Below are 25,994 nucleotides of genomic sequence, written 5' to 3'. Positions count from 1 at the left end.
TGTCTTCCTTCCTTCTTTTCTTTCTCTCCCTCCCTTCCTTCTCTCCTTTCACAAGGAGAACGGTTTCCTTCCTCCGCCCAGCCCATCGTTTACAAGGTCCCCTCAGTGCATCTCTTGCACATCTAATCCTGTTTTGGTGTCTTCTTAAGAGGACCTAAACTGCACAACTACAGAAGGATCATGTCCAAGCAACTAAAAGTGGTGGGGAAGCTGTTTGGTAAATATAGTTAAAAAAATAATAGTCATCCATATGGAAAATATGCAATTGGAGCCCTACCCTACATGTATATAAAATTCGATTCCAGGGGAATTAACGACTTAAATGTTAAATACAAAGTTTAAGAAGTTTTAGTAGGCTCCATGGGTATTTTTTAGAGTCTATAATTCAGGATTAAAGTGGGGAAATATTTCTTAAAAGACACACACACACACACAGATGGAGCTGATCACTTTAAAATTAAGACCTTTCATGGGGCACCTGGGTAGCTCAGTCAGTTAAGCGCCCAACTTTGGCTCAGGTCATGATCTCGCAGTCCGTAAGTTCGAGTCTGGTGTTGGGCTCTGTGCTGACAGCGTGAAGCCTGGAGCCTGCTTCAGATATTGTGTCTCCCTCTGTCTCTCTCCCACTCGTGCTGTCTCTCTCTCAAAAATAAAATAACCATTAAAAAAATTAAAATCTAGAACTTATGTTCATTATGGGCATTTATAAAGAGAAAGAAACAACTTATAAACTGGGAGAAGATATTTGCAGTGTAAGTAACTGATAAAAAAATTAGCATGAGAATTCACAAAAGTCAATGAGAGGGGCGTCTGGGTGGCTCAGTCGTTAAGCGTCCGACTTCAGCTCAGATCATGATCTTATGGTTCATGGGTACGAGCCCCGTGTCGGGCTCTGTGCTGACAGCGCAGAGCCTAGAGCCTGCCTCAGATTCTGCATCTCCCTCTCTCTCTACCCCTCCCCCATTCACACTCTGTTTCTCTCTCTCAGAAGTAAATAAATATTAAAAAATATTTTTTTAAAAAAGTCAATGACAAAAGCACATATAACTTCATAAAAAGAACAGGGAAAAGATATCAACAAGCAGTATTCAGAAGAGGAAACACATGTGGAGAGATGTTCAATCTTATTGATTAGGTAAATGCAAATTAAGACCAAATTGAGCTCACACTTGGATCGATAAAAATGTAAAAAGTGTGATAAAAGCACATGTTAAAGAGGATGTGAATCCACGCATAAGACCTCCTACACAATGCTAATGGGGGTGCAAATCACTGCAACTCCTTCAGAAAAAATATTTGACATTATCTTTTAAAACTGAATATTCACATATCCTACAGCCTAACAATTCTACTTTAGGTGTAAACCCAAACAGACCAAAGAAAGCTCTTGCACATCTCTACTAGGAGACACACACAGGCATGTCCACAGCAGCTCTGTTCCCAATACTAAAAGCCCAAAGGTAATCCCAATGTCCATTTCTATGAGCGGTCAAAGTGGGGTATATTCACACTGGAAATCATACAATAGTGAAAATGAATAAGCCAAATTCATAAGGTATGGCTGAATCTTACATATTAGGCCAAAAAAAGGTCTCGAAAGGTTACAAAGGCCTATTTTTTCCTTTGTAACAGACTTCATGTTTTTAGAGAGTTTCAGATTTATAGAAAAATTGTGCAGAAAGTACTAAGTTCCAGTACACCCTTCCCCCCAATCAGGGCAGTTTCCCATTATTATTACCATCTTGCATCTATGTGGTAATTTGTTGCAATGGATGAACCCTTTATTTACTAAAGTCTCCATCCACAGTTTACATCAGAATTCACTCTTTGCCTTGTACAGTTCCTTGGGATCCACCAGTGTCAGACAGAAGAGTGTCACCATCGTTAAAAATGTTCTGTGCTCCACTCATTTATCTCTCCTCCTTCTCTGCCCCGGCAACCATTCATCTTGCCTCCACACTTACGCCTTTTCTGGAACGGCCCACAGTTGCAATCACACAGTATGTAGCCCTTTCAGACTGGCTTCTTTCACTTAGCGATATGCACTTAAGATTCCCCCATGGGGTTTTTTTGGCTTGATAGCTCATTGTTTCTCTTTCACCGAATAATCTTTCAGCGTGTGGATAGACTGCAGTCTATCCATTCCCTTACTGCAAGTCATCTTAGTTGCTTCCAATATTTTGTAATTATGAATAAAACTGCTATAAATATTCATGTGCAGGTTTTCGTGTGGACATACGTTTCAACTTATTTGGGTAAATCCCTAGAAGCTATGGTTTAGTTTCATAAAAACTGCCAAACGTCTTCCAACGCAGTTGTACCATTTTGCATTCCCACCAGAAATGAACATGTCTATTGCTCTACATCCTTGCCAGCATTTGGTGTTGTCCGTGTTCTGGATTTTAGCCATTCTAATAGGTGTGCGGTGAGCACATTCTTCTTTTGGTGTGTGTTTGGGGCAGTTACATTTTAAACAATTAAAAATACATTGTAGACACTTACATATATATATGCATTCCATACAAATACACATATGGGATAAAGGCTTATTAAAAAGGAAAACAAGAAATGGTAAAGACTCCTGATTATGTTAACCCGTTTTGGGGCGGGGGATGGGAAAGAGGGTGAGTTAGTGTCAGGGGGAAGCAAACCATACATTTAGTTGTAAACTGCTGTCATTGTAACTTTCTTTTAGGGTGGCGAGTTCTCAGCTATTGTTTGATTGTTAAAAGTAACTAAATTAAATAAAAGTGGGTTATGTATGGTAGGCCGAAGAACGGACGGACTATCAATGACTTCTAGGTTCTAACCCCCCAAATCACAATGCATCTGTTACAGGAAAGGGGGCTTTGCTGATGTGACTAAAGGGGTTGAGATGGGGAGATCATCCTAGCCCAGTGTAACTACGGAAGGTCCTGGTAAGTGAAAGAGGGAGGCAGGAAGATCAGTCAGAAAGAGGTGTAAGGACAGAAGCAGAGGTCAGAAAGGAAAGACGCTGCCTGTTTTTTTGAAGATGGTGGATAAGGCCCAAAGTCAAGGAAGGCAGGCAGCCTCTGTAAGATGGAAAAGGGAAGGAACCCATTGTCGCCTAGACCTCAAAAAAGAACCAGCTCTACCAATACCTTGAGTTTAGCCTAGTGAAACTGACTTTGGACTTCTGACCTCTAGAACTGTAAGATAATAAATTATTTTAAGGTACTAGTTTGCCACAGCAGCAAGAGGAAACTAATACTGTGGGCCAGGCATGGATCAATGATCAATTGGATTATGATCAATCCAGTTGTATACTTAGGTCCAATAAAAACAAACAAAAACCCTTGAATAACTCCTTATTTCCAGAAAGACAAAGGTCAACTCCTCGGCCTGGTACAAATCCTTAACACAATTCCATAAAGCCCACCTCTCTAAGCTCTCAAGATCCCTTCTCCATGCTTTCCCCTCCTCTCTCTCCCCCAATACATTATATATACTTTAACCTTAGATCCTGGCTTCTGTGCCCTTTTGCTATTCCTTTTTTTTTTCCCTCTAATTTAAAGAGAGAAAGAGTGTACAAGTGTGGGAGAGGGGCAAAGGGAGAGAATCCCAAGCAGGCTCTGGCTTGATCCCATGACCTCAGGATCATGACCTGAGCCCAAATCAAGAGTTGGCCAGTCAACCAACTGAGTCACCCAGGTGCCTCATTCCCACTGACTGTTAAGGGGCTCAACTTCCTTGTCACGAGCTCTATGAACCCCTCCAGGTTCAAATCCCCCTTCCCCTCAGTACACGTTGGCAGAGCCAATTCTTAAGGCACTGTTTAACTGGGGCCATTAGGCTCGGGCAATAGGCTGAAAAATACATCTTTACCACACCCCTTCACTAATATCTGGCACAAACTCAGTAACATTCTCCTAAAGATGCTGTGGGGAGGGGACAGAAGTGTACCGTGAACTGTTTCGGAAGGGGGTGGGGTGGGAATTCTGCAAGGCTAGAGGCAGTTTGAAAATGGCTGCCTCCAAACTCAAGCAAGACGACTTCATTTTCTGTCTACGTGATGGATATCTGCAAACACCACCTTAAGTTTGTGCACGTCTCTGACCAAGGACTTCTTTCAACTCCAAGAATTAAATAAGGGGTTGGAGGGCATTACCACTGTACTTTACACTGGCCCGATGAGTCATTTTAATGGAAGACTGCTCTTCTTACCCTCTTATCCGGTGAGATAAAGGATGGGGAAACCTTGTAAACTTATAAAGCAATCAACAAACAGCCTACCTAGGTTAGGAATACCTATTTGCGGGAAAACACGCCGAAAAAACACGCCCGGACCTCGGGAAGTCCGAGGGCCTCCAGCCAGCGCAGCTTTCAGATCAGCTCGGACCCGAGGTCCACCCCGTCCCTTCCAGTCGGTCGCGCGGGTCGGCGGTTGAAGACCACCGGTCTGCTGTTCTGATGAGCATGGCTGGAAAGGCCTGCCAGCTCAGACACCACGCGGAGCCAAAGCGCTGCTTCAGACGCAGTTGAAGAAACCGCTCTCAGGCTGGACCAAGGCGGAGCAGCAGCGCAGGATGAGCCAACAGAAGAGCCTTAAAATGCTTAAGGCAGTCCTAGGCCAGCCTCCAACGCGAGGCACTCTGGGACTTGTAGTTTACTTCCCAGTTAGCACTTTTTCCCATCCCGTTTCCGCGCCTTTCAACGTCGGTTTTATTCTCTCCCTCTTATTCCAGGACGCCGACTTCCTGGTCGCCGCATGTCCTCAGTTACGACTACACTACCCAGAAGTCTCTTCTTCGCGACTCAGCGCGCCGCGGGCGCCGTCCGGCTCCTGTGGACTACAATTCCCAGAAGTCCTTTGAGAAGTGCTTCCCTCTTTCTCCAGGACCACAATTCCCAGAACCTTCAGCTTCACGGCGGTTCCCTTTTCACTCGATCTCTTCTTGAGCTGGCTGGGCTTCAGCCGGCCACCAGGCGCACAGCGACGACGTGATTCGTCGGGACTGGGCACAGGGTTTACTTAGCGGCCCGTTTTTCCCCCCACTCAGTTATCCCATGTACAGGCCGTCGCGGCTGGCCTGAGCGGTGACCTGGCGGGCCGCGCCTGCGCTCTGCCCCGTTTCCTGCCTGGCTGGTGGCGGTGGCCATTTTGTTCATCCTCCTCCTCCTCCTGCTCCTCCTGGTCGGGGCGCAGTGTCCGGAGCGGGCTGGGGGGAGAGAGCCCGAGAGCAGGGTTTGGTGCCTTCTCCTCTGTCCCCAGCCGGTGCCCGGAGCCCCCCTCCCCTTCCTCCCCACCCCCTCCCCTCCCCAGCCCTGCCCTCCCCCTTGTCCCGGGATCGCTCCGTCGCACCCACCATGATGGAAGACGACGGGCAGCCCCGGACTCTGTGAGTACCCGAGACGGGGGTTGCCAGGCGCCGAGAGGCCCAGGCACCGCGGGAGACGCTGAGGGAGGGAGCAAGAGAGCCGGGCCGAAGCTGGGACTCACGGCGGCTCCTGGGGTGGATTCCAGGGTGGCGCGGACGCGAAGTGCATTCCTCCTCTGTCCCCTTTTCCTTGGGAAGGAAGCCCTCCCTTCCCCCCAGACAGTCGCTTCCTGGGGTCTGGGGTTTGTTTCGACCTTTTCTTCTCGCGCCCTCCTTTGCTCACCCTTCCTAGGCCGGGCTTCTGCACGGCAGGGGCTGTCAGGCCCGGGAGAGCTCCTGCTCCCCCTCTGCTGCGGGGGCCCTGGACTGGGGCCGGGAGCTGCCAGTCCCCATGGGGGCAGGGCCTGGGTGGGGGTGGGACCGGGGGTGGGACCGCAGCCTCGCGCCCGGCGGGCCCCGAGGAATTAGCACTCTCGCCCAGCTCGTCCCCTGCTACATCGCTCCTACCTCTTCTCCCAAGCTAAGCCCTCTGAGGGAGCTGGGCACTCTTCCTCCACTCAAGTCCCTGCTCTCTTTCTGCCCCACGTGCCCCCGCCCACGCTGTCAGATTCACTCGGAAAGCGCCCGCTACTTTTGAAGTGCAAAAGGGATGCGTCTTGCCACCGGAGCATCTTTCCCTTCTTGGAAGTTTACTTTGAGCGCTACCTACGCTACACTGACAACCAGTTGTTAAAACTGCTTTTGCCCATTTGGTGTTGCCTCCTCCTGATCTGTTTTGTGCTTTGAGACCTTCAGAATTGGATAAGATGATGTCCATCCACTATTCGATGTGTGTCTTCTGAGCGCTTTTTCTTCTGTCTTGCGTGTTGCTTTTTACCTGAAGTCCGGGCTAATGAATGAATTTCATCTTCCAACCGCTTATTCGAGTTTTCCTTTCTTTCCTAATGAAGAGTGATGACTCAGCATTTGCATTCCTTTCCGATAGTGTGGCACTCCTTTCTTTTTTCTACGCTTTTTTAAAAGTCTGAGTAATTTTTCATTAAATGTTTAAGTGGGGCATCTTCGGTTTTCCTAGCCTCTGGAAACACAGAACTCCATCCAGTACGAGGAGTCACATCGCTGCTTTGTTTTCTCTTGCCTCTGCCTAGTATTGATACGATCATAGTCCACTTGGCTCTGCTATCTGTTGAGGAAATTACTTTTTGGGGAATAGATGAAGGTGGATGGATACTTAGAAAGTCTGACTAGCTTCTCATCTCTTCTGCCAAAGAAAGTCCACCCAGTAAAGAAGATAGGTATCTATGTACAGTATTGATACAGGTTTGGGTTTTTTGTTGTTTGGTTTTTTTTGGGGGGGGGGGCTTGGGAGGGTGGGCTTGCACCCTTTGTAATCTTATTTTTCTAATGTCTCACTAAAGTATTTGCCATCGTGCTTTGAGAATTTGAGGCCAACTTTAGCCCATCAAATGCTTCATGAAAAGCCTGCTTAGGAGAATTTTTATATTTATGTTTTGTGCTGTCTCCCATTTCTAACCTTTATTCCCAGAAAAGAGAGAATTGGGACAATTTGAAATTTGCTCTTTAAAATCTCTTGAAGCAAAAGGCTGGATAGTTAGCCATGTGTGCTTGGATGGAAGCATCCGAGAAAGCTGGATTTAGTGCCCAGCTAGCCTATGTTAAACAAAGACCAACGTTACATTGAATCTAAACATCCGGAATTTCATCACTGTATCATAACAGCTACTGAGCAATTGGTAAATTCTCATGGCACATTTCTCATTAATTGTATCTGTCTGTTCCTCAAGGAGAGGAATTCCTGATTTTGTCAGGCCAAATAGGAGGCCAGTTCACTATCTTTAATTCGTATAACCATCTCTGCATTTGCCTGATCGGCTCCATTATACCTCCTCCGGTAGACGAATGAGCTCACTTTGTCACTAATTTCTTCCCTCTGTTTTCTCCAGCATCCTCTTCTTTCTCTGAAACACACTTACCATGTATGTTTACAGTTGTCTAAGAACGTGACATGTGTACATGTGAGTGAAGAAACATTTGGAGCTTAGTGGTACCCGTATGCTAGAACATGTTTACTATTCTGTCTTCCTTTTTCCTTCTCCCACTCTTCTCTATGGGAAGGGTTTTTTTTTTTTTTTAGACAAGGACTGCTACATCTTCCTAGGTCTTACCCCTGCAGCACTTAGCTCACTGCCTGGAGCACAAGAGGTACTCAAATATTTTACGATGATTATACTTCTTTTCATTAAATTACCATTAAGTTTGTTTTTTTAAAGTCCTGATTGATGTAAAATTATGAGCAGACATGACTGTCATACATGGTGTGGCCTGTTGATTTTTATATATTTTTTAAAACCTTTGTATGTAAAAAAAAATCTTCATATGTAGAATTTTGAGATAAAAGCAAAAGTTTCAGAATTGGGATTTTTTGATCAGATTTTAATAAAAATAATGCATAGTAGTTTTTCCTAAGTATTTTAATTTTACATAATTCCCCCACAGAGCATTGTTTTAGGTGTACGTAACTTGATGAAAACTTTGAACGTGACTTTTAGAGGGTGACATCCAATAGGATTTCTTTTTGTTTATTTATGGAGATCCTTCTTTTATTTTACATTGTGATCTGTGGGTTAGGTTTTCAAGTGGCTAGTATGTTTTAAAAGAATGTACTCTTAACAAAGCATATCTGAAACTGTTTCCTTAAGATGCCTGTGTGTTACTAGTGAGGTTTTTTTCCTGCAGACACACACAAGCTAAGACATATGGTTCTATCATCAGAAAACAATATGGTGTTTATAGCCTAGGTAGGTCTTTAAATATTCATTACCTACAGTATTACTGATTTATTTGATGGTATTTAAAGTGGTATAGAATTGCTTTGATGTTCAGCTTAAAGTTTATTTATCCTTCAAAGGTCTGTTTTCTGATGTTTTTTGTTCTTATTTGACATTTATTTTGGGGTTATATGTATGGGATAACTTGGGATCTTAAAAAAACAACAACAAAATGTGTCATCTGGTGTTGGACGTGAACTGCCTGACACCGACCTCGTGGGACCCACGTTTCAGACTTGTGTTGTGGCTAGCTTTTGAGTGCAGTGATTTGATCCAGGGTATATCTGCACCTACAACATAGCATTAAATTATAATGGTGTTCTATTGTAGTTTAATTAACTTTCTTCATTCATCCGATGCACCAAAAGGAGTCGGAATTGTGGACCTGGGATTACACCATGTTATGCAATGCCTTCCTTTAAGGCTGTTCTTTCTTTTTGATAGAGGCTGTCAAAAAAAGAAGGAACTAAACCAGTGGTTTAGAGTATAATCCTCACATCTGAGGGCAATAGCAGAAGGAACTATTAGATCGCATTGTATGAAATTGACTAGCTGTACAATGGATCTGGCTATATTGTAACTGTAATTAAGCACCTCGTTCAACTTAGTCATATTCTGTTTCTTTAAAATGTGTGTGTATGTGTGTTGTGCTGCTGTCCCTTATGTAGTGGTCTGTTCATTTGGACACCCCTGCCCCGCACCTTTCCTCCCCTGTGCCTCTTCCTCAAATGAAATACTGACAAATTGATCAGTTCATTAGAGGCTCATTGAAGGATGTTGTTATAAAATCTTCTCTTATATAGGAACTTGCCAAGGACAAAAGAAAAATGTTACTTTCATGGAAATTTAGCACTATAGTGCCTTGTGTAAAGGTGCATGTTTTCAGAGTGAGAACATGTTCAGTGTTGAAAAAACTTGATCAGTCTTCCGAAAAGGCAAGATGTTCTTACCTTAAAATTCTGCCCACTTGGACATACAAAGGAGTGTGGCAATGTGTACTTTTGCCTGCAGTGAAACTGCCAAGTCTCTGGTCTCAAATTGGATTTTAACCCTAATGTTAGGGATAAAAGCATCATTTTCCATATTTAATGCTTTAGTCCCTACAGTTCCTGTTCATAGAAGACAAAATAGATCTAAGGTATGCCTTTTTCTTTTCTTTTCTTTTTTTTTTTGAGTAAAAAATGGTTCTGGAATTTTCTAAGTGTTTACTCTTTGAATTGACCTCTCAATATAAGAATTGGAGCCATTTGGCTTTTTTCTGTTATTTTGTATGTTCTTCAAGTAAAAATTTTATATATACTTAGACGTTTGGAACTTTAGAATACATTGACTACTTCAGAACCAGAACAGAATGAAAGTGAAGTGTAGAAACTATAATGTAGAGAGAGAAAAGATAGCCCTTGGGTGTGCTGCAAGAGACGATTTTCTTTCCACGTCAGGTGTTGAACATCGGTCTTAAGTATTTTTGTTAGTATTTATATTGGGAAAAAATGTTCTGATGATGTAAGGGACTTAAGCTGTGTAGTACGGTATTTTAAAAGCTGTGAGACATTTTTCTGTTGAGTAGTAGGAAGGATGAAGGCATCCGCAGATGAATGAGTTACGGAACTCGAGGAAAGGAGAAGGCAGTCTGAGATTTGGGTGAGATTTAGGTGAAATTACATGATGAATTACTTCCTTTTCCTCCTGGTAAACTCAGGTGTTCTGTATGTTGTCATGGAAGCCCCTTTTACATGAGTGTTTGGAATTTAGTTTGCCGCTTTCCCACTGAACTTTGAATGGATATACTTAAAAAATAGGAAACCTGAACACTGGATTATTGTATTTCATGACACGCTAAACTTAAGATTACCATTTTGCTCTTTGACATCAGTGCTTGAAATGTGAATTGCTATATCTAAATGTGCCTCTAGAAATTCTTCAAAATTTGTAACTCACTTGAAAAATGTTCACTTGGAATAAAAATCCTATTAAGCAGTAATAGCTTTAATTGTGACTGTTAGGTGTGGGTGGTAATTAATCCCCATGCAGTTTTTTTCCTCAACAAATCAATATATAAACAGTAACACACATCTAAAACTATGTAAGTTATTTAAATTTTATTATATTAAAATGGTGATTCAATTAACATTGTTATTAGTGTCAGTATGTGAACATGAGTTTTATCCATTCCTCCTGTATTCTCTTAGAAATGAACTAACTAGCACTTTAGTTAAATGAATATAACATTTAGGAGACCAACGTCCCTTGTTCGTTTCCTTTATAGATCTACCTAGTACGAAAAGAAATTATTCCCTGGATACGGGCTCACAAAACCCCTGTGAGTTAAGAATGAATAGGCAGTTGTTGGACGAGCTTATAATGCTATATAACCTTTTGCTACCGCTGGAAAGTGTGTCACTCTGTGGCCTACCGATGGGTCTGCTCTACTTTAGTTAGAAGAAAAAGATGGCATAGTAGACCTATGCCAGTTTGTCACTGGTTTAATCTTCCATTTAAGTAACATTGGACTTGTGTTTCAGTTTTAGAGCATGTAGTTATTAGTACCCACTGCAGTGAAAATTCTTAGCTAAACTGGGAATTTGCTACTCATTCTTTTTTTTTTAATGTTATTCATTTTGAGAGGAAGAGAGAGAGCAGGGGAGGGGCAGAGAGAGAGAGACTCCTAAGTAGGCCCCTTGATGTCAGCACAGAGCCCAACACAGACTCGAACCCATGAACCGTGACATCATGACCTGAGCTGAAATCAAAAGTCAGACAGTTAACTGAGCCACCCAGGTGCCCTCGCTGTTCATTCTTAATCAGATAATTTTTTTACATTTTACATTTCTCAGTTTACTTTTCCTTTTCAGAATGTTCCAGCTTAAAGCAGTGAGGTATTAATACGGTAACCATAGATGCAAGGCTCAATTTGGTCTCGGTATTCAGTTTCCAGATGTTATATATTATTGTTAGGAAAACAAGTCTTATGTCTTTATAATTTCCAGGAAAAACTGTGTTATATGTTATAAATATTGTTGGGTTTATGGGGTTGTTCATAACAGATGTGAGTTTTAGGAATTATACATAGTACCAGAAACACATAAAAGCTTGGCAATTTATTAAGCTAAATTAATACAAATCCACGGGATAAGAGAAACCTGCTCGTCATTTTGGGGTGGTGGTGTTCTTTTGAGTTTCTCTGTATTCAGAATTTTTTATAAAAAAATATATTCGATTTGTAGTTTTAACAAATAATCCCAAATCTTTAAATAGATGTAGTCAGAAGTTTACCTAGATTTTCCTCTGAATTTCTAAAGAAATCTTATATTTGTTTTGTTATCTATATAAAGATGAATTTTATTGCTCCTGAGGTATTTTAGATTAGGAAATTTTATTATGTTGCCCTGCTTTTCTAAAATAAAACAATGAATATCAATAAATGTTACTGAGGAAGACCAGACAAAGCCCTCCAATCTCTGTGTTTTGCTCTAGCTTTAATTCTGTTTTTTGTTGGCATAATTGCTTTAGTTGGGGTTCTAAGATAAAGTCACCTTATGTTTAATATCCCTTTACGATCAGGTGTTATAACTAATAAGTATTTTTGGTATTGTGTGTGTGTGAGAGAGAGTGTGTGTGTGTGAGAGAGAGAAAGAGAGACATACACACACATTATTTTGAACTCTGTTTTACATCCAGAAATTGTGGTTGTTTTGAGACTGATTTAAATTTTTATTATTTTTCTTCTAACAAATAAGAAGAACAAATGATACATCGGTTACAGAATAATAGGGGTATAATTTTGGGGTATACAAATTAACACTGATTTCTTTTTTATAACATGTATGAAGTGGTGCTTTAGTGGCCTAGCCTAGTACCTAAGAACAACTGCCGTTTTCCTACGTAAGGGTTCATCTTACTTTCGTAGGATTAGGCTCAATTGGAAAAATGTTATTGAAGACAGAGGAAGTTAAAATGAAGTAAAAGGTGTTGAGTTAAATGATAATGCATTAGAGTCGGAGCTGTGCGGAAATTGCTGATAATGTCGTCTTCTCCTTCTTGAACAGATACGTAGGTAACCTCTCCAGAGATGTGACAGAAGTCCTCATCCTTCAGTTATTCAGTCAGATCGGACCCTGTAAAAGCTGTAAAATGATAACAGAGGTAAGGTCCTCCCAGTTCCATGTGCTGACAGCGTGATGTGTGCCATTTTGAGATACATGAGTCGATTGGTATCATTTTAAAATACTGTGTAAAGCCGCAGGTTATTCTGATGGAGGGAGTCACGTTTGGTGTGCTGACTTGCCGCTTCGGTTTGGCTGACAGACTCGGTTTAGAAAGGAGTTCCATCTGGGAGGACAAAGTTTGTGTGCTCTCCTCTCACAGGGCCGTTCTTCAGGACGTAGTTTCGTCCAGGGATTCTGCTTGTACAGGTGGCTAGAGCTTATCTCGGAGTGTTGAGAGACGAGGTAGCGTTGCACACACTTCCACTAGGAATGTTCTGGATTCAGAGAATATTCACTTAACGTTGAGAGCCAGTGCGTGTGAGAGCACAGTAGGCGCTCTCGGGCACACCGCGGCGCCGTGCGTCCTGAGCATCTTTGATAAATGCTAGTAACTGAGCAGCTCGACACAGATAGGAATTAAATTGTTAGGGTCAGTTTTCTTTTCCTTTTTGTAAAGAAAAGCTTCCTCTTCATCCTCTGCTGGTTAAGACTGTGTGGCAGTGCCCAGAGGCTTATGTTTCCGTGCGTTCTCATCTTCCTCTTTGTTTTTTTCACCCACACACTTTTTGGACTATTTACTACCTACCAGCTGTTCCGGTAAGTGCCAGAGACGCAGTGACGACCAAGTCCATTCTGAGCCCCATAGAGTTTTTCTGCCTAATGAGGGGGACAGAGGAGTCAGCAGGCCCCGACGGCACAGGGTGGTAACTGCGCTGGAAGCAGGCAGCTTCAAGTGTGCAGAGGTCCCGTCGGGTCTGGGCCAGGGGAGGCTTTCTGGGAGGGAGTCGGGTGTCTGGGCCGAAACCGCAGGAGAGCAGTGGAATCGGAGGAGGAAGGGCTTCCGGGTGAGGGAAGAGCGTTGATCCCGCCTGGTGGACACGGGGAACGAGAGGACCCGTGAAAGGAAGCTGGGGGGGGGGGGGGTAGAACGAAACCTTAGCGCGGTCGGGCCTTCCAAAGATTAGTCAGGAAAGATGCCAGGAGATGAGGCAGGCTTGTTGGGCAGGGGCCGGAAACTGTGCCCCGCAAGGCCTGTAAAGCAAATTGGCCTTTTGGTCTTCTTTCCTTACGAATAATAATCATCATTCTGTTCAGTGTCTCCTTTTTCCTTCTTGTCTTTGATTATTTATTCAATCATTTATTCATCAAAAATTTACTTGGTGCCAGCACTATTCAAAGCCCTGGGGATATAGTGGAGAGCCAGATAGAGAAGACTCCCATGAGTTTACATACTTGGAGGATATCGGTAACAAAACAAGTAAACAAGATACTTGCAGATAGGATCAGAGCTATGAATTGAATGAAACAGTTCTGTGATGGGGTTTGGAGGTTTGGTGCTAATATAGGCTAAGAGGTCACCTCTTAGATCTGAGAATAGGAGTAACAGGGTGGTGCCATCTATGTCAAGAGCTGGAGGCAAAAATGGCAGATACAAAGGCTGTGACCTGGTAATGAGCTTGGTGAATTCATGGAACCGTAGACCAGGATGGCTGGAGCCTGGGGAATGGAGGCAAGAAGTGGAAAATGAGTGTAAGGAGGCAGGCAGGCAGGGTTTGGAGTCACCTAGGGCATATCAGGCCATGACACAGTTTGGATTTTACTCTGCTTGTGGTGGAGTTTTAAGAAGGGGAATGTGTTACTCTTGATGTTTATATTTGAGAGAGAGAGAGAGTCAGAGTGTGAGCATCGGTGGGACAGAGAGAGAGGGAGACACAGAATTTGAAGCAGGCTTCAGGCTCAGCTGTCAGCACGGAGCCCAATGCGAAGCTTCAACCCACGAACCACAAGATCATAACCCGAGCTGAAGTCGGACGCTTAACTGAGTGAGCCACCCAGGCACCCCCTGATTTGCATTTTTAAGATTATTTGGAGAATGACTATCGTGGAGAATGGATTGTAGGGAGTAGCAATGGAAGGAGGGAAGCCAGCAGGGTTTATTCTTCTCATCTAGGTAAGAGATGATTGGGGTTTGTTCTGTAAAGTGGTAGGTGTAGAAATAGAAAGAAGTTCAGTTTGGAATATAATTTGGATGTGGAATCAATAGGACTGGATTGGCGGCAGGGACGTATGGGAAAGGAAGACATCCAGAAAAGACCCCAACATTCTTGTTTGCAGTTGTGTGGATGGTAATGCTATTTATTTGCTCAAATGGGCATGGCCAAGGGAGGCACAGGGCGGGTAAGGGGAGTGGTGGGAATCAGGAGTCGGTTTGGGCATTGTGAAATTGAAGGTGTGCCTGTTAGACAGAGAGACGGACGTTACACGTAGGCGGTGAGATAGCTGAAGGACCAGGGCCGATGATCCGCGCTCGCAGTGGTGTTTGAACCTGTTGCTGGATCTACAGGGAGTGCTGCTCGTGGTTCAAGGCCAAGTGCTAGGGCATCTCAACGTTAGAGTGACGTTCAGAGTTTGAGTAAAGGGAGAAAAAAACTACCTTCTGAAAGATCTGTGAGAAAACCAGAAAACCAAGAGGCTGTGTGGAACCAAAAATAGAATATTTAAGGGAGAAAGAGTTGTTAGCTGTTGTGAATTCTGCTCGAAAGTCAAGATGAGGACAGAAAAGGGATCCTAGAGGAAACAGGGTTGCTGGTGAGCTCAGCACAGTTTCATTGGCCTGGTTGGGTCAGAAGCCGCCTGGAGCAGGTTCAGGAGAGAATGGGGTGTGAGAAAGATGGGAAGGGTCACTAGCAGATTTTTGGGAAACATTTGATAAAGATTTATTTCAATAGTATTCTTTTTAAAACCTGTGTGCACAGTCAGCCATTTGAGGGGAGAGGGATTTGAAATACATTTTTACAATTCATCCATATTCTGGCACTCCCAACATTCAGACTTGTAGACAGTTGTAAAATTTCATTATTTCTTTGTCTTGACATTTATGTCATCCAACAAAAATTGGTGACAATACTAGTTAAGGTAAGGATACAGTTGATTTTGTTTAAAGTGTCCCGTCTTGGCATCCCCCATGCCATCTCTGGAGCTTCCAGAGAGCACAAACTCGACTACAGACTATGTAGGCATTTATTTTTCTTTTCACGAGTTCTATTTTAGTATATGAAAAAATCCTTTTTTCTTTTAGTTCTATGTTTTTTTTTAACTTTAGATATCATTTATCTTAGATTCTAGCTTTCTCTGTATTATACTGTAGTTATGTTAGAGATGCTAAAGCTAAAAAAGTTTTAACATCTCTGACCGTTGGGTTGTGACAAATCAGTGGTGTCTTAGAGAAATGCAGTGTAATGTGAATATGTGAGTGTGTGTGTGTACGTGCACAGTTCATACATTGAGTGGAGTTGGCCTGCTACTAGTTAGATAAACTTGAAGTAAGTGGGCTAGTTTACTAAAACTTGTTATCATGATCTGCCATTGGACCCCTGTATGTTTTGCTACAGTTAGGACAGAAGAGACAGGACTAAAATGAAAAATTGACTCACATAGGTTTAGCTTGCTGTTTACCTTTAAATCCTTTGTAAAATGTTAACTCTATTATAAGAGGAATTTAAATGCATGTTTTTCTTTGGAAACTTTTTCCCATTTCCTTTCTATACTTCTTAAGAACAGAGTTCACATGGCTAAAACAGTAGGATTTTGTATGAGAGCCCATAGTTTTCTTGTCAGTATTAATGATCACACTTTTTTTCCCTCAAGGACATGTCTTCTGGTTGCTTCGCCACTATTGTTTTAGACGTCTTATTTTGGATTTTTCTTCTAAAACTTTCCTGGGATGAAAAACAGTGGTTGTTGAAAAGATCTTTATTTTATCTGGTATTTTGTACGCCTTGTAAGTGCAACTAGAATTCCACGCTTTAAATAGTGTTATTTTCTTAGGGCATTTTACGTGGAACAGTGATGACTGCTTTAGCCTTATGCAAAAAATGTATTTGTATAGTTGTGTAACTCTTGGATATAGGTTGCAGTTTATAAAACTCATTTCCATTTTGGTCGTTAGATTATAAAGTTGCTATAACTTAAGTAATACTTTCTCATTGTCTTTATAAATGTCCATTTGCCTAATATTGTAGAATATATTTTAAAAAGGTTTCTCATACTGTTTTTTTTTTTTTGTGATTAAAAATTGTCGCTTTGTCTTGGCATATCTTAGTAAGACATTTTCAGAAATTCTTTTCTTGTTACTAGTATGTTTTTCTGGTCTTTGAAGACTAAATAGAATCTCCTGTTTTCAAAGTTGGGGAGTTCATTTCACTAGCTGGTTATAAATGTGAAAATTTTCTGTTTTTATTCTCATTCCTTATCCAGAAAAGAAATACATAATCTCATCTCCTCGTATGTAGTACTAATCCTAGTTTCAATCAGGAGTAAAGTTCGTAAAGTTGGTCCATTTCTGTATTTTTTTGTCATAAGATATAGTTTATGAAGGATTATGATGCATAAATAAAATTCATCCTTCTGAAGCAGTGTTGGGAGAGAGAGGAGTGGTGGTAAGGAGCGGTCCTTGTCTCAGATCTAAACTTAAGGTTTTGTTCGGTCTAATATAAACTTCTGTTTTATATTTGACATATTTCACCAGATTCTGTGTTTTGATTTAACACTGATAGTCATGATTCTATAATGTTCTCACGTTTCTGTTTGCGTGCAACAGTTTTCTGAGGGGCAGAGTCAGGCATAGCTGTAAATCTTAGTTTTATAAGTGTTAGGCTTTCATAGGCTGATGCAGTCTCACCGTGTACATTCCTAGCTGTCAGTAATGTTTTTTCCTGGATTTTCTTCTCAGCAACCCGATAGCAGAAGGGTCAACTCTTCTGTTGGATTTTCTGTTTTGCAGCATACAAGCAATGACCCATATTGCTTTGTGGAATTTTATGAACACAGAGATGCAGCTGCTGCATTAGCTGCTATGAATGGGAGAAAAATTCTGGGCAAGGTAAGACAGCAGAGTGATGGCGCCTCACGGGTGTGTGTATTTGCGTGTCGGGTTGGCTCGTGTTCTCTCAGCGAGTTTGTAGACAAACACTCAGCTGTGCCGAGGGATGGTTTTGCTTTATTCAGCCTAGTGTTTTTACAAAAATCATCCTGTTTGATAAGTGATTTAATACGTGGTAAGTGTTATAATTCATAATGACATGCCTAATAATTGTATTAAATATAATCTTTATTTTTAGGAGGTCAAAGTAAACTGGGCAACAACACCAAGTAGCCAGAAAAAAGATACTTCCAGTAAGTACTTCTGCTGCATTTTACTGTGGAAGAGTTCTCAAATTGTCCCGCAGCGCCGCCAGCTTACATAGGGTTTCTCTTCCCGTAGTGTTCCCTGAAAAAGGCTTAGGAGCTGACTTTTTAAGTATTTGATTACCAAATGCTTCGATTTCAGATCACTTCCACGTGTTTGTTGGAGATTTGAGTCCAGAAATTACAACAGAAGATATCAAATCAGCATTTGCCCCCTTTGGTAAAATATCGTAAGTATCATAATCAATACTATACTCAGTAGTGATAGGCAGAATTGTATATGATTAACTTGTACTGGAATTAAGATTTTCTTTCCCTAGTTTGATTTTTTTGTTTGTTGGTTGATTTGTTTTTTTATTTTGATAAGTAGATGTTGTTGAAAATGTTAATGTCATTTCAGTGTTTTGGGGTCTTGTTTTTATCTAATCCTGTGTATAATATGTTAAAAATTTTGAGTGATTATTCTGTTTGTTATCTTTGAAGCAGATGTTTGGGTGGTAAAGCCTATTATAAAGTCCAACTTTCTGTCAAATGTTTTTAAGATTTGGTGGTTAACCAAAAGTGAATGTGATGTATATTGTGTGTTAAACTTTTATAGAAGGAATTATAAATTGGGAAAAGTAGGTAAATCTTTGGGTATATTGTGGTTGAGTTGGAAATGTACATGTTCAATTATAATGATAAATGTGTTTTAATACTTTAGCTCAAAAGTAGTACTGTTGTAATATTAAAATGTTTCATTGTCTGAGCCATAAATGTGGGATTAATTAGTAGATGTTTCTTTGTTAGTGGTATTTGATTCTGCTAGTTAGGGCCCAAATGTGGTTTGATTTTTTAGCAAAAGTTTATGCTCAAATTTCACTGAATGTTACATGATCAAATATATTGGAAAATTAAAAGTGGTTTTATAAGTATTATAAAACATTTATCGCAGTATATCTTTCTGATTAAAATTTGTGTAATGTTTATGACTTCCTGTAGCTTTAAATTAAACTTTGTAGTACTACTTTACAGGAATGTGTTTCAACTCAGAACAACAATATTTTTCTGTATACAATTTGTTGTTCTATAATTTATTTGAAAGAAAGATTTAATTCTTAATTTTCTATTTTGATATTTGCTTTGCTTTTTAATCTTTAAATGTGGTAAGTAGTAATGTTTTAAAAATCAGTATAAAAAATAATACAGGTTGCTGTTTTTCAATCTTTATTTATACCTGAGACCTGCAGTTTTTCTAAAGTCCAAGTCACAATTAAAAGTAATAGCATTCTGGTTATTTTGCAGAATTGCTCATAAGAATGGACAGGATCTTGAAGGCTAACTGCAAGGAACTGTGCACACTGGAACTCAGTTGTAGATTTTTTTTCTCATTTCTATTTATTCTTATTATACATTATTTATATATACATATTTTAGTATTTACATTTTAACATTCTATATTCAGTGGAGTTCTATATTTCCAATCATTTTAACTTACTCACTAAAATTTCTGTGTAAATTTGTTGTTTTCGTACTGGTGTGCTTAGCATTGTTGTTAGTTTTTTATTCTCCTTTCTTAAATTTCTGAAAATGTCAATTTTTCAAAATTTACAGCTGCCCAAACTCCAAAATGATGATAGAGAATTGACCAAGAAAAATAAAGAAATCTGTTAACAGGCCATGTATGCCTTTTTAATTCCTATTTTTACCTCTTTTTCAATTTTTTAATATTTCATATATTTTGTATCACTAGGCAGAAGACATTTAACTATTTAGAGATTGCATGGTAAAGTAGTTAGCATTGTTACAGTAATTTATAGAACCAGTAAACCTTAGAGGACACTAGCCAATAGAATATTAGAAAAGGAAACTATTGTTCCTATTAATCTTCAAATTTGAGCATTTAGTTTAGAAAGTGCAGGCTATTTGATTAGGTTGCATGTTTATTACATGTTTTTGTCTTACTGCTTTTTTCTAACAGGTAAAGAAGCGTTAGGGAGAGTTCAGGAATGGCAGTAGTTAATTAGGGCTAACTGGAATTTTATTTAAAAAAAATGCTCACAATACAGTGTGTGTGGTTCCTTTTAGTTTTTATTTTGAGGATGACTCTTACTTCCCTCATTTAGCTGTGCTTCTTTTCACAGGGATGCCCGAGTAGTTAAAGACATGGCGACTGGAAAATCCAAAGGCTATGGTTTTGTATCTTTTTATAACAAACTGGTATGTTTTTCAACTTAATGTAGATTTAATTAAAAATGTAGTTGTTAATTATTATGAATCTTGAAAGTTTTTAGATGTTGACAACAATGGTTTTTTTGTGTAGTTTTGCATGTTTACATGGTACAGAATAACTGTTTTCTTGGAAATAAATAGCTGGAAAAAGACTGATCTTAAGGAAGAGTATTAGGGGTACATTTATGCTTTGGTAGAGGTAAGATGTGTGGGTAGTCAAGCTCAGGACTCGGGCGTATGAGCTCATCTCGGAATTTGGAGGGAAGTTAAATTATATGCAGTCTGAACCATGAAAATCTCAGTTTTAACTTTTAAATTGTCCATACTTTTGTAGCTAGGATATTAAAGGAAAATTAAGCTCTTTAATAAAGAGTTACCAAAATATCTAAGCATTTGCACCAACATTAAGATCAAGTAATAAAGCAGGCTTTGGTGTTAACATTTTAGACCAGTTTCAACATCTTATATGGTATACCTACGTTTTATTGAAGCTGCTTAAGCACCAAGACAGAGGATAGGAGTTGTATTCTTTCTTTGCTTAGATTCACATTCACGTTAGTTGTGTTCATTAAACTCAGCCTTATTGGTGACATTCTGAATTAGTCTTCTGTCTTAAAATGAGTTTTCAGTCTTGTGTCACAGCCATAATCTGTTCCTCCTAGAAAGTAGATTGGGGGGGGTAGGTAATTTAGTATAAGAGTTTATATAGATCCTTCAGTAAAAGTTACATTTCAGATTAACCATTAAATTAAGATATTTGTGAACAGCTCTGTGTTGTGGGATTCCTACTTTCCCCTTTCTCGGTAGTCCATGGGATTATGATTTTTCCTTGCATATTTGAATTACGGTGCCTCAGTATTCACCCTTAATGCTTAAAAGTGCTGTAATTTGAAATCTGTGAATTAAGATAATCTTTATGTATTTACTGAGTTCAGATCATTGCTTTGTGATACTCAGTTTGTATACTTAGGATGCTTAGCGAATTCGTTGCAGTGCCAGCATTTTATTTTATCTTACTAGGTCTTTCGTACCACGGTTTTCTGTGTTTGTGATTACTCTGTCTTTCTCTTTTTTCTCTGTAGGATGCAGAAAATGCAATTGTTCATATGGGAGGGCAGTGGTTGGGTGGTCGTCAGATCAGAACCAACTGGGCCACACGGAAACCACCTGCACCTAAAAGTACCCAAGAAAGTAAGATATGTGTACTGTGTGTGTTCAATACGGGTGTGTTACAAAATCATGAATTAGTGTGATCTTAAATTTCTTAAAAATTTAAATGTTATTCTACTCTAAGACTCATTTCACTTGAATATAATTTTCTGATAATAACTGGGCTTTGATAATTCGTATATTTGGAGCAGGAACCAGCTGACTTTATAGATCAAATCATAGGGTCAAGAAAAAAATTGTTTTCTCGCCCAGGGAGGCATATCTTAATGGGATACTGTAATCCGTTTTATACTACTGTACAGTCATCAACATTTTTGTTTTCTCTCTGTATATAGATAACACTAAGCAGTTGAGATTTGAAGACGTAGTAAACCAGTCAAGTCCAAAAAACTGTACGGTGTACTGTGGGGGGATTGCCTCCGGGTTAACAGGTACCGTGAGTGTCCCCCCCTCTCTGTGGGGCGCCACCCAGGGCCGAGGTCATGAGCCTTAAGTGCTTTCTCTGTGTTTTTGTTTCTCAGATCAGCTTATGAGACAGACTTTTTCGCCATTTGGACAAATTATGGAAATAAGAGTTTTTCCAGAGAAAGGCTATTCATTTGTCAGGTAAAATCCTACCTACAGTTACTTTTCTGTTTGACTCGTTCCTTTCAGTTACATGATTCAAGCCCCTCAGGCGTCAGTGTTTGTTACTTTATTTCTTCTTTGCAATGTAGGACGTATTTCAAGTTGACAGATATGAACTAATGAGTTTCTGTTACATACTGTGTTAAGTTCTTAAAGACCAAAACCTCATATCCTCTCTTTTAGATTTTCAACCCACGAAAGTGCGGCCCATGCCATTGTTTCGGTGAATGGCACTACTATTGAAGGACATGTTGTTAAATGCTATTGGGGTAAAGAATCTCCTGATATGACTAAAAACTTCCAACAGGTAATTCGATTTTTCACAGCACTTTTTAAGGTTTCCGTCTTACGTATCTACATAAAAGCTTTAGAAACTCTGTAAAATAAACAAACAGAAAATAAAGCCTATAGCTGCTTTCAGTTGATTTTGTTAATGCTTTTTCAAAAGTGATTATTTTGCGGTATTAACTGAATCTTAATACTTTCTTTCCACAGGTGTCACCACCCCAATAAACTTAGACAATGATAAATAACAGAGTCCTATTCACATAAGGGTGCTTACTTAGTTTTTCTCTTCCTTGTCTCCCACTTTCTTCAAGTACTGTGTTTCTTACTTCGCCCCTAAAACAGCGCTCTGCTTTTTCCTAGGTCGACTACAGCCAGTGGGGCCAGTGGGGCCAGGTGTACGGAAACCCCCAGCAGTATGGACAGTACATGGCAAATGGGTGGCAAGTGCCGCCGTACGGAGTATACGGTCAGCCATGGAACCAGCAAGGATTCGGAGTAGAGTGAGTCGTTGGGTTTTTCCCGTGTACGGACAGATCTGGTTTTGACAAAAGAAAAAGTGTTTTTCTAGGGAAAACTTATTTAAAGTAAATTCGTCAGACTGTTTGACATTATAAGCCTTATAGAAACCTTATGAATAGTGACTGGTATTGCTAAAATTTTGCTTTTTATTATGTAGGTGAAATGGGAAGTTGGGGTAACATTTGGGGTGTCCAGCTATCTCTATTAGCAGTTGGTAGAATTTCACTGACATTTCTATTCTGTTTTATCTCCTTGTTAACTTTTGCTTGGAAGAGGTCTTTGTCTAGATTGTTCAGAAATTTAGTGATTTCTGTCTGTTGGCTTGTGGGAGAAGTCTTGAGAGATTTATGGATTACAGAGCAGCTTGCGTCTTCCCGCCCCCCCTGTGTCCATAGAGGAGGTTGGTCCTTTGCATCTTTGTCCCCAGACCAGGCCAGATCTTTATTGTGACCGGTTCCTCCTTCCTGCTCTTTCCAGCATGAACTTGTGTTTTTTTAATTTCTTAAAAATTGATGTACCATGTGTGTAATATAGGATAGACCGATGATCTGTCATTTTATAAAAATTAGTTTTGAGATATTCTTCAGAGAAATTATTGTGTTAATTTGTGATTATCTTCACAAAAATTTAAGACTAATCCTGGGATATGTACTGTATATATGTGGACACGTGTCATTTTGTCTTTGCTCTTGGTGGTAGGGGTATTGATTTCTTGTCCATTCTATCATTAGGCTCTGCTTGATTTTTGTATAAATGTATAGATACGTTTTTCTTTGTGTTTGCTCAGGATGTTTTTGTTTTTGTTTCCCCCAAGTCAATCACCTTCTGCTGCTTGGATGGGTGGATTTGGTGCTCAGCCTCCCCAAGGACAAGCCCCCCCCCCCGTAATACCTCCTCCTAACCAAGCTGGATACGGTATGGCAAGTTACCAAACACAGTGAGCTGGGACTCTAAACAAAATTGTAATTCATGATAGCTTCAGTTTCCTGTGACACTCTGAAGACATGAAAGTAGACATCGGAAAATGAAAATATTTATTTTAAAAATTGAAATGTTTGGAACCTTTAGCACAGCTCTGCTTTGGTGAAGGACACATGTCTTCTAGTTCTGCCTTTTTAAGTTTTTGTTCATGATGGATATGAACATGATTTTTCTTTGTGTACAAAAACTAAAATAAAGTCAATAAAGACAATTCTGACTACAAATTTTGATATAATAGGAGAAATGGGTAATATGTTTTGATTCTTAGATACTATTCCATTTTTATCTTGCTGTTCAGTATTTTAACTCACTGTGTTTTTAAAAGAGCAAAAAAGGGAGGAGCGTGAGAAACTGGGAATCACACGTAAGTTCATCCTGAACCTTGGCCCTCCCCTCCCCTCCCCTGAGGTGGACCACTGTCGAAGTCAGCAGAAAAAAGTGTGCTTTTGGAAGAAATTGCATGATTTTGGAGTCGCTTTGGAGGAAATACTTAACTTTATGCCTAAAGAAACCGAAGCCAGACTGATGAAATTTTCAAGCTAAATAAGGAACAGCATTATCTGAGTTACTTGAGCAAATGTTGGTGGTTCACATTTTAAAACTTTAAAAAGTGTTGATCATTATAACTGTAGTAAATTACATTTCATTTTGGGGGGAGATTCCAAGTATGGTGTTTGTATTAAAGCCAGACAGTCATACTTGTGCTTTTACATGAAGTTAAAATGATATACATTGTAAATATTGAATAACTACAGTGTTTAAAAAGCATGCTTCAACATAGAAGTAGCACCAATGTAATTATTTGAGGTAACACTTCACACGCTCCACTGCATTGAATGCACTGGATTGATAAGAATGTTTAGACTGACACTTCCAAGGTTGGCTACTATGTAAAATTAAAATTTTACAAATTACTATACAGAAAAGGCCTTAATTTTAATTTCATACAAATCTTTGATCTTTGATGCGTTAGTACATTTTAAAATGTCATTGGAAATTAGATTTTTTTTTCTTTATGTCACTTGGTATGTAAATACCTTGATTAAAACCTTGCTAACCTATTTCAAGGTTCCTCTAAGTTGTATAGTACAAATGTTTTTTAAAAATCTTGGGGTGTTTTTTAAAATTAGATCTATTTTGCCCAAGAATTTTTTTAACAAGATTGCTAAAACATCTTATTTAGACAGTTTGATGTACCAATTTATAATTGGATATTCAGCTTAAGTAGTACACAGAGTTGTGACTTTTATTTTTATTTAGCTTGTTTTCCTTGCGGGTTGTGTGCATGGGGTGACCAGCCCGAGCGGAGGCCGAGTTGAATGTGCGCAGAGCTTGTAAACAGAGCGCTGAGGTAGCTGTGCGGGACCGACGTGTGCTCCTGGGGTGGTGGTCAGGCTGTGCGGGTAAAATCTGCCTCAAAGTTCCATCCCAACAAGAATGTGAAAGGTAAAATCTTACACATTTGAATTCTGACAGCTAGAGGGTGCACATGTGTAGGGAGCGTGTTTGAAAATGCTGCTTTGAGGCCCGGGCAAGCGAGATGAGAAAAATCTTACCAGTTATGTGGTAAGGTGCAATTCATACCTATAGATGACTATTTTTTAAACTTTTGAAGTCTTACAATTAGCTTTAAAATAACGATGGTTTTCTAAATTGGTGACCACAATACTTTTGGTATTATTTTTCTTCTTCCCCCCCATTTGGAAGAGCAGTTAGATGTATTGAATGTGAATATTTGCAAGGTCTGAAGCTCACCTACGGCCAGATTTGTGACGTCACTTTAGTGTTAACCCACGGAGTCCTGTGACGCTCCTGTAGAAAATCTACCCTTACTTCTTTGTTCACGGCTGGTGTTCTTGGGGGATGTTATGGAAAAGTTACTTTATATTTTATAAGGAGAACACTCAGATTATATCAGTTTTGCCTCCTGGTGTAAAATTTCTTGAATATACCTGAAACTTGAACAACTAAAGACTTTTCTTTTAATATATCAGTATTCTCCGTTCACCCGTTTTGGTCTGACAGTAAATTCAGTAGCTGATTGCGATAGCTCCATAGAGCTGCAGTGTCTCCTGGCTGTATATTCTGATTTAATAAGATTATCCAGACTAGTTATCTCGCCATACTAGACATATTAACTGAAGTGTCCTTTGTATCAGTCCGAAAGAGAGAAAGATTCCATGATCAGTTCACCTAATGGAAGTTATTTCATATTAAATGGTTTTTAAAATACAAAGCTACTTATCCAAATAAAATGCACCGTTTTGAAATAAAACTATCAAGCTAACACAGACTCAAGTCTATTTTATAACAAAGTCAGTGCTATCTTGATCAATTTAAGCCTAAGAATCGTTACCTTTTCCGTGTTCATTAAAACTCAGAGATTCTTTGGCATGCAAGAAAATGTTTATTTCTTAATTATTTTGAGATTTATTTTGGTGATGTGTTTGACTGCCATCTTCTTTGCTCTAATAATCTACTAGTACTTCCCCCGTGCCCTTCCCACTTGATTTTTATGTCTGCTGGCAGTGAGAGGCTGAAGTGACTGGCCAGCGCAAGCCAAAGTTGTAAACCACAGTTGAAGTAAGCCTTTCAATAAAGACTAGACTCTATGATAA

General features: G+C 39.9%; 1 protein-coding gene and 1 long non-coding RNA gene across 8 annotated transcripts in view; one reads left to right on the top strand and one right to left on the bottom strand.

Annotated features, from left to right (window-relative positions):
- The window catches only part of LOC115285945, an 11,414-nt gene extending 5,655 nt beyond the window's left edge, over window positions 1-5,759 (bottom strand). Inside the window, exons 1-2 of the long non-coding RNA XR_003905764.1 lie at window positions 5,328-5,759; window positions 4,255-5,180 (exon numbers count right to left, since the gene is read on the bottom strand). This is a non-coding gene — a long non-coding RNA (uncharacterized LOC115285945). The remainder of the gene's footprint in view (window positions 1-4,254; window positions 5,181-5,327) is intronic.
- TIAL1 (TIA1 cytotoxic granule associated RNA binding protein like 1) lies at window positions 4,906-25,994 on the top strand. 7 transcript variants are annotated; one of them, XM_029932684.1, is made up of 13 exons: window positions 5,317-5,360; window positions 8,097-8,158; window positions 12,235-12,331; window positions 17,126-17,275; window positions 17,514-17,568; window positions 17,723-17,810; window positions 19,704-19,779; window positions 20,874-20,982; window positions 21,297-21,392; window positions 21,483-21,567; window positions 21,772-21,895; window positions 22,237-22,376; window positions 23,210-25,994. In XM_029932684.1, the coding sequence occupies exons 3-13, from the start codon at window positions 12,320-12,322 to the stop codon at window positions 23,334-23,336; spliced, it is 1,062 nt and encodes a 353-aa protein (XP_029788544.1). In that variant the 5' UTR covers window positions 5,317-5,360; window positions 8,097-8,158; window positions 12,235-12,319; the 3' UTR covers window positions 23,337-25,994. The 7 variants fall into 7 exon arrangements, with proteins under 7 accessions (XP_029788541.1, XP_029788542.1, XP_029788544.1 ...); XM_029932683.1 differs by lacking the exon at window positions 5,317-5,360 and adding an exon at window positions 7,503-7,562; XM_029932681.1 differs by lacking the exon at window positions 8,097-8,158 and having other exon boundaries at window positions 4,906-5,360.

The sequence above is a fragment of the Suricata suricatta genome, chromosome 2 (assembly GCF_006229205.1).
Source record: "Suricata suricatta isolate VVHF042 chromosome 2, meerkat_22Aug2017_6uvM2_HiC, whole genome shotgun sequence".
NCBI lineage: Eukaryota > Metazoa > Chordata > Mammalia > Carnivora > Herpestidae > Suricata > Suricata suricatta.
The sequence above is the reverse complement of the archived record's forward strand: the minus strand, read 5'-3'. Positions and strand labels throughout refer to the sequence as shown.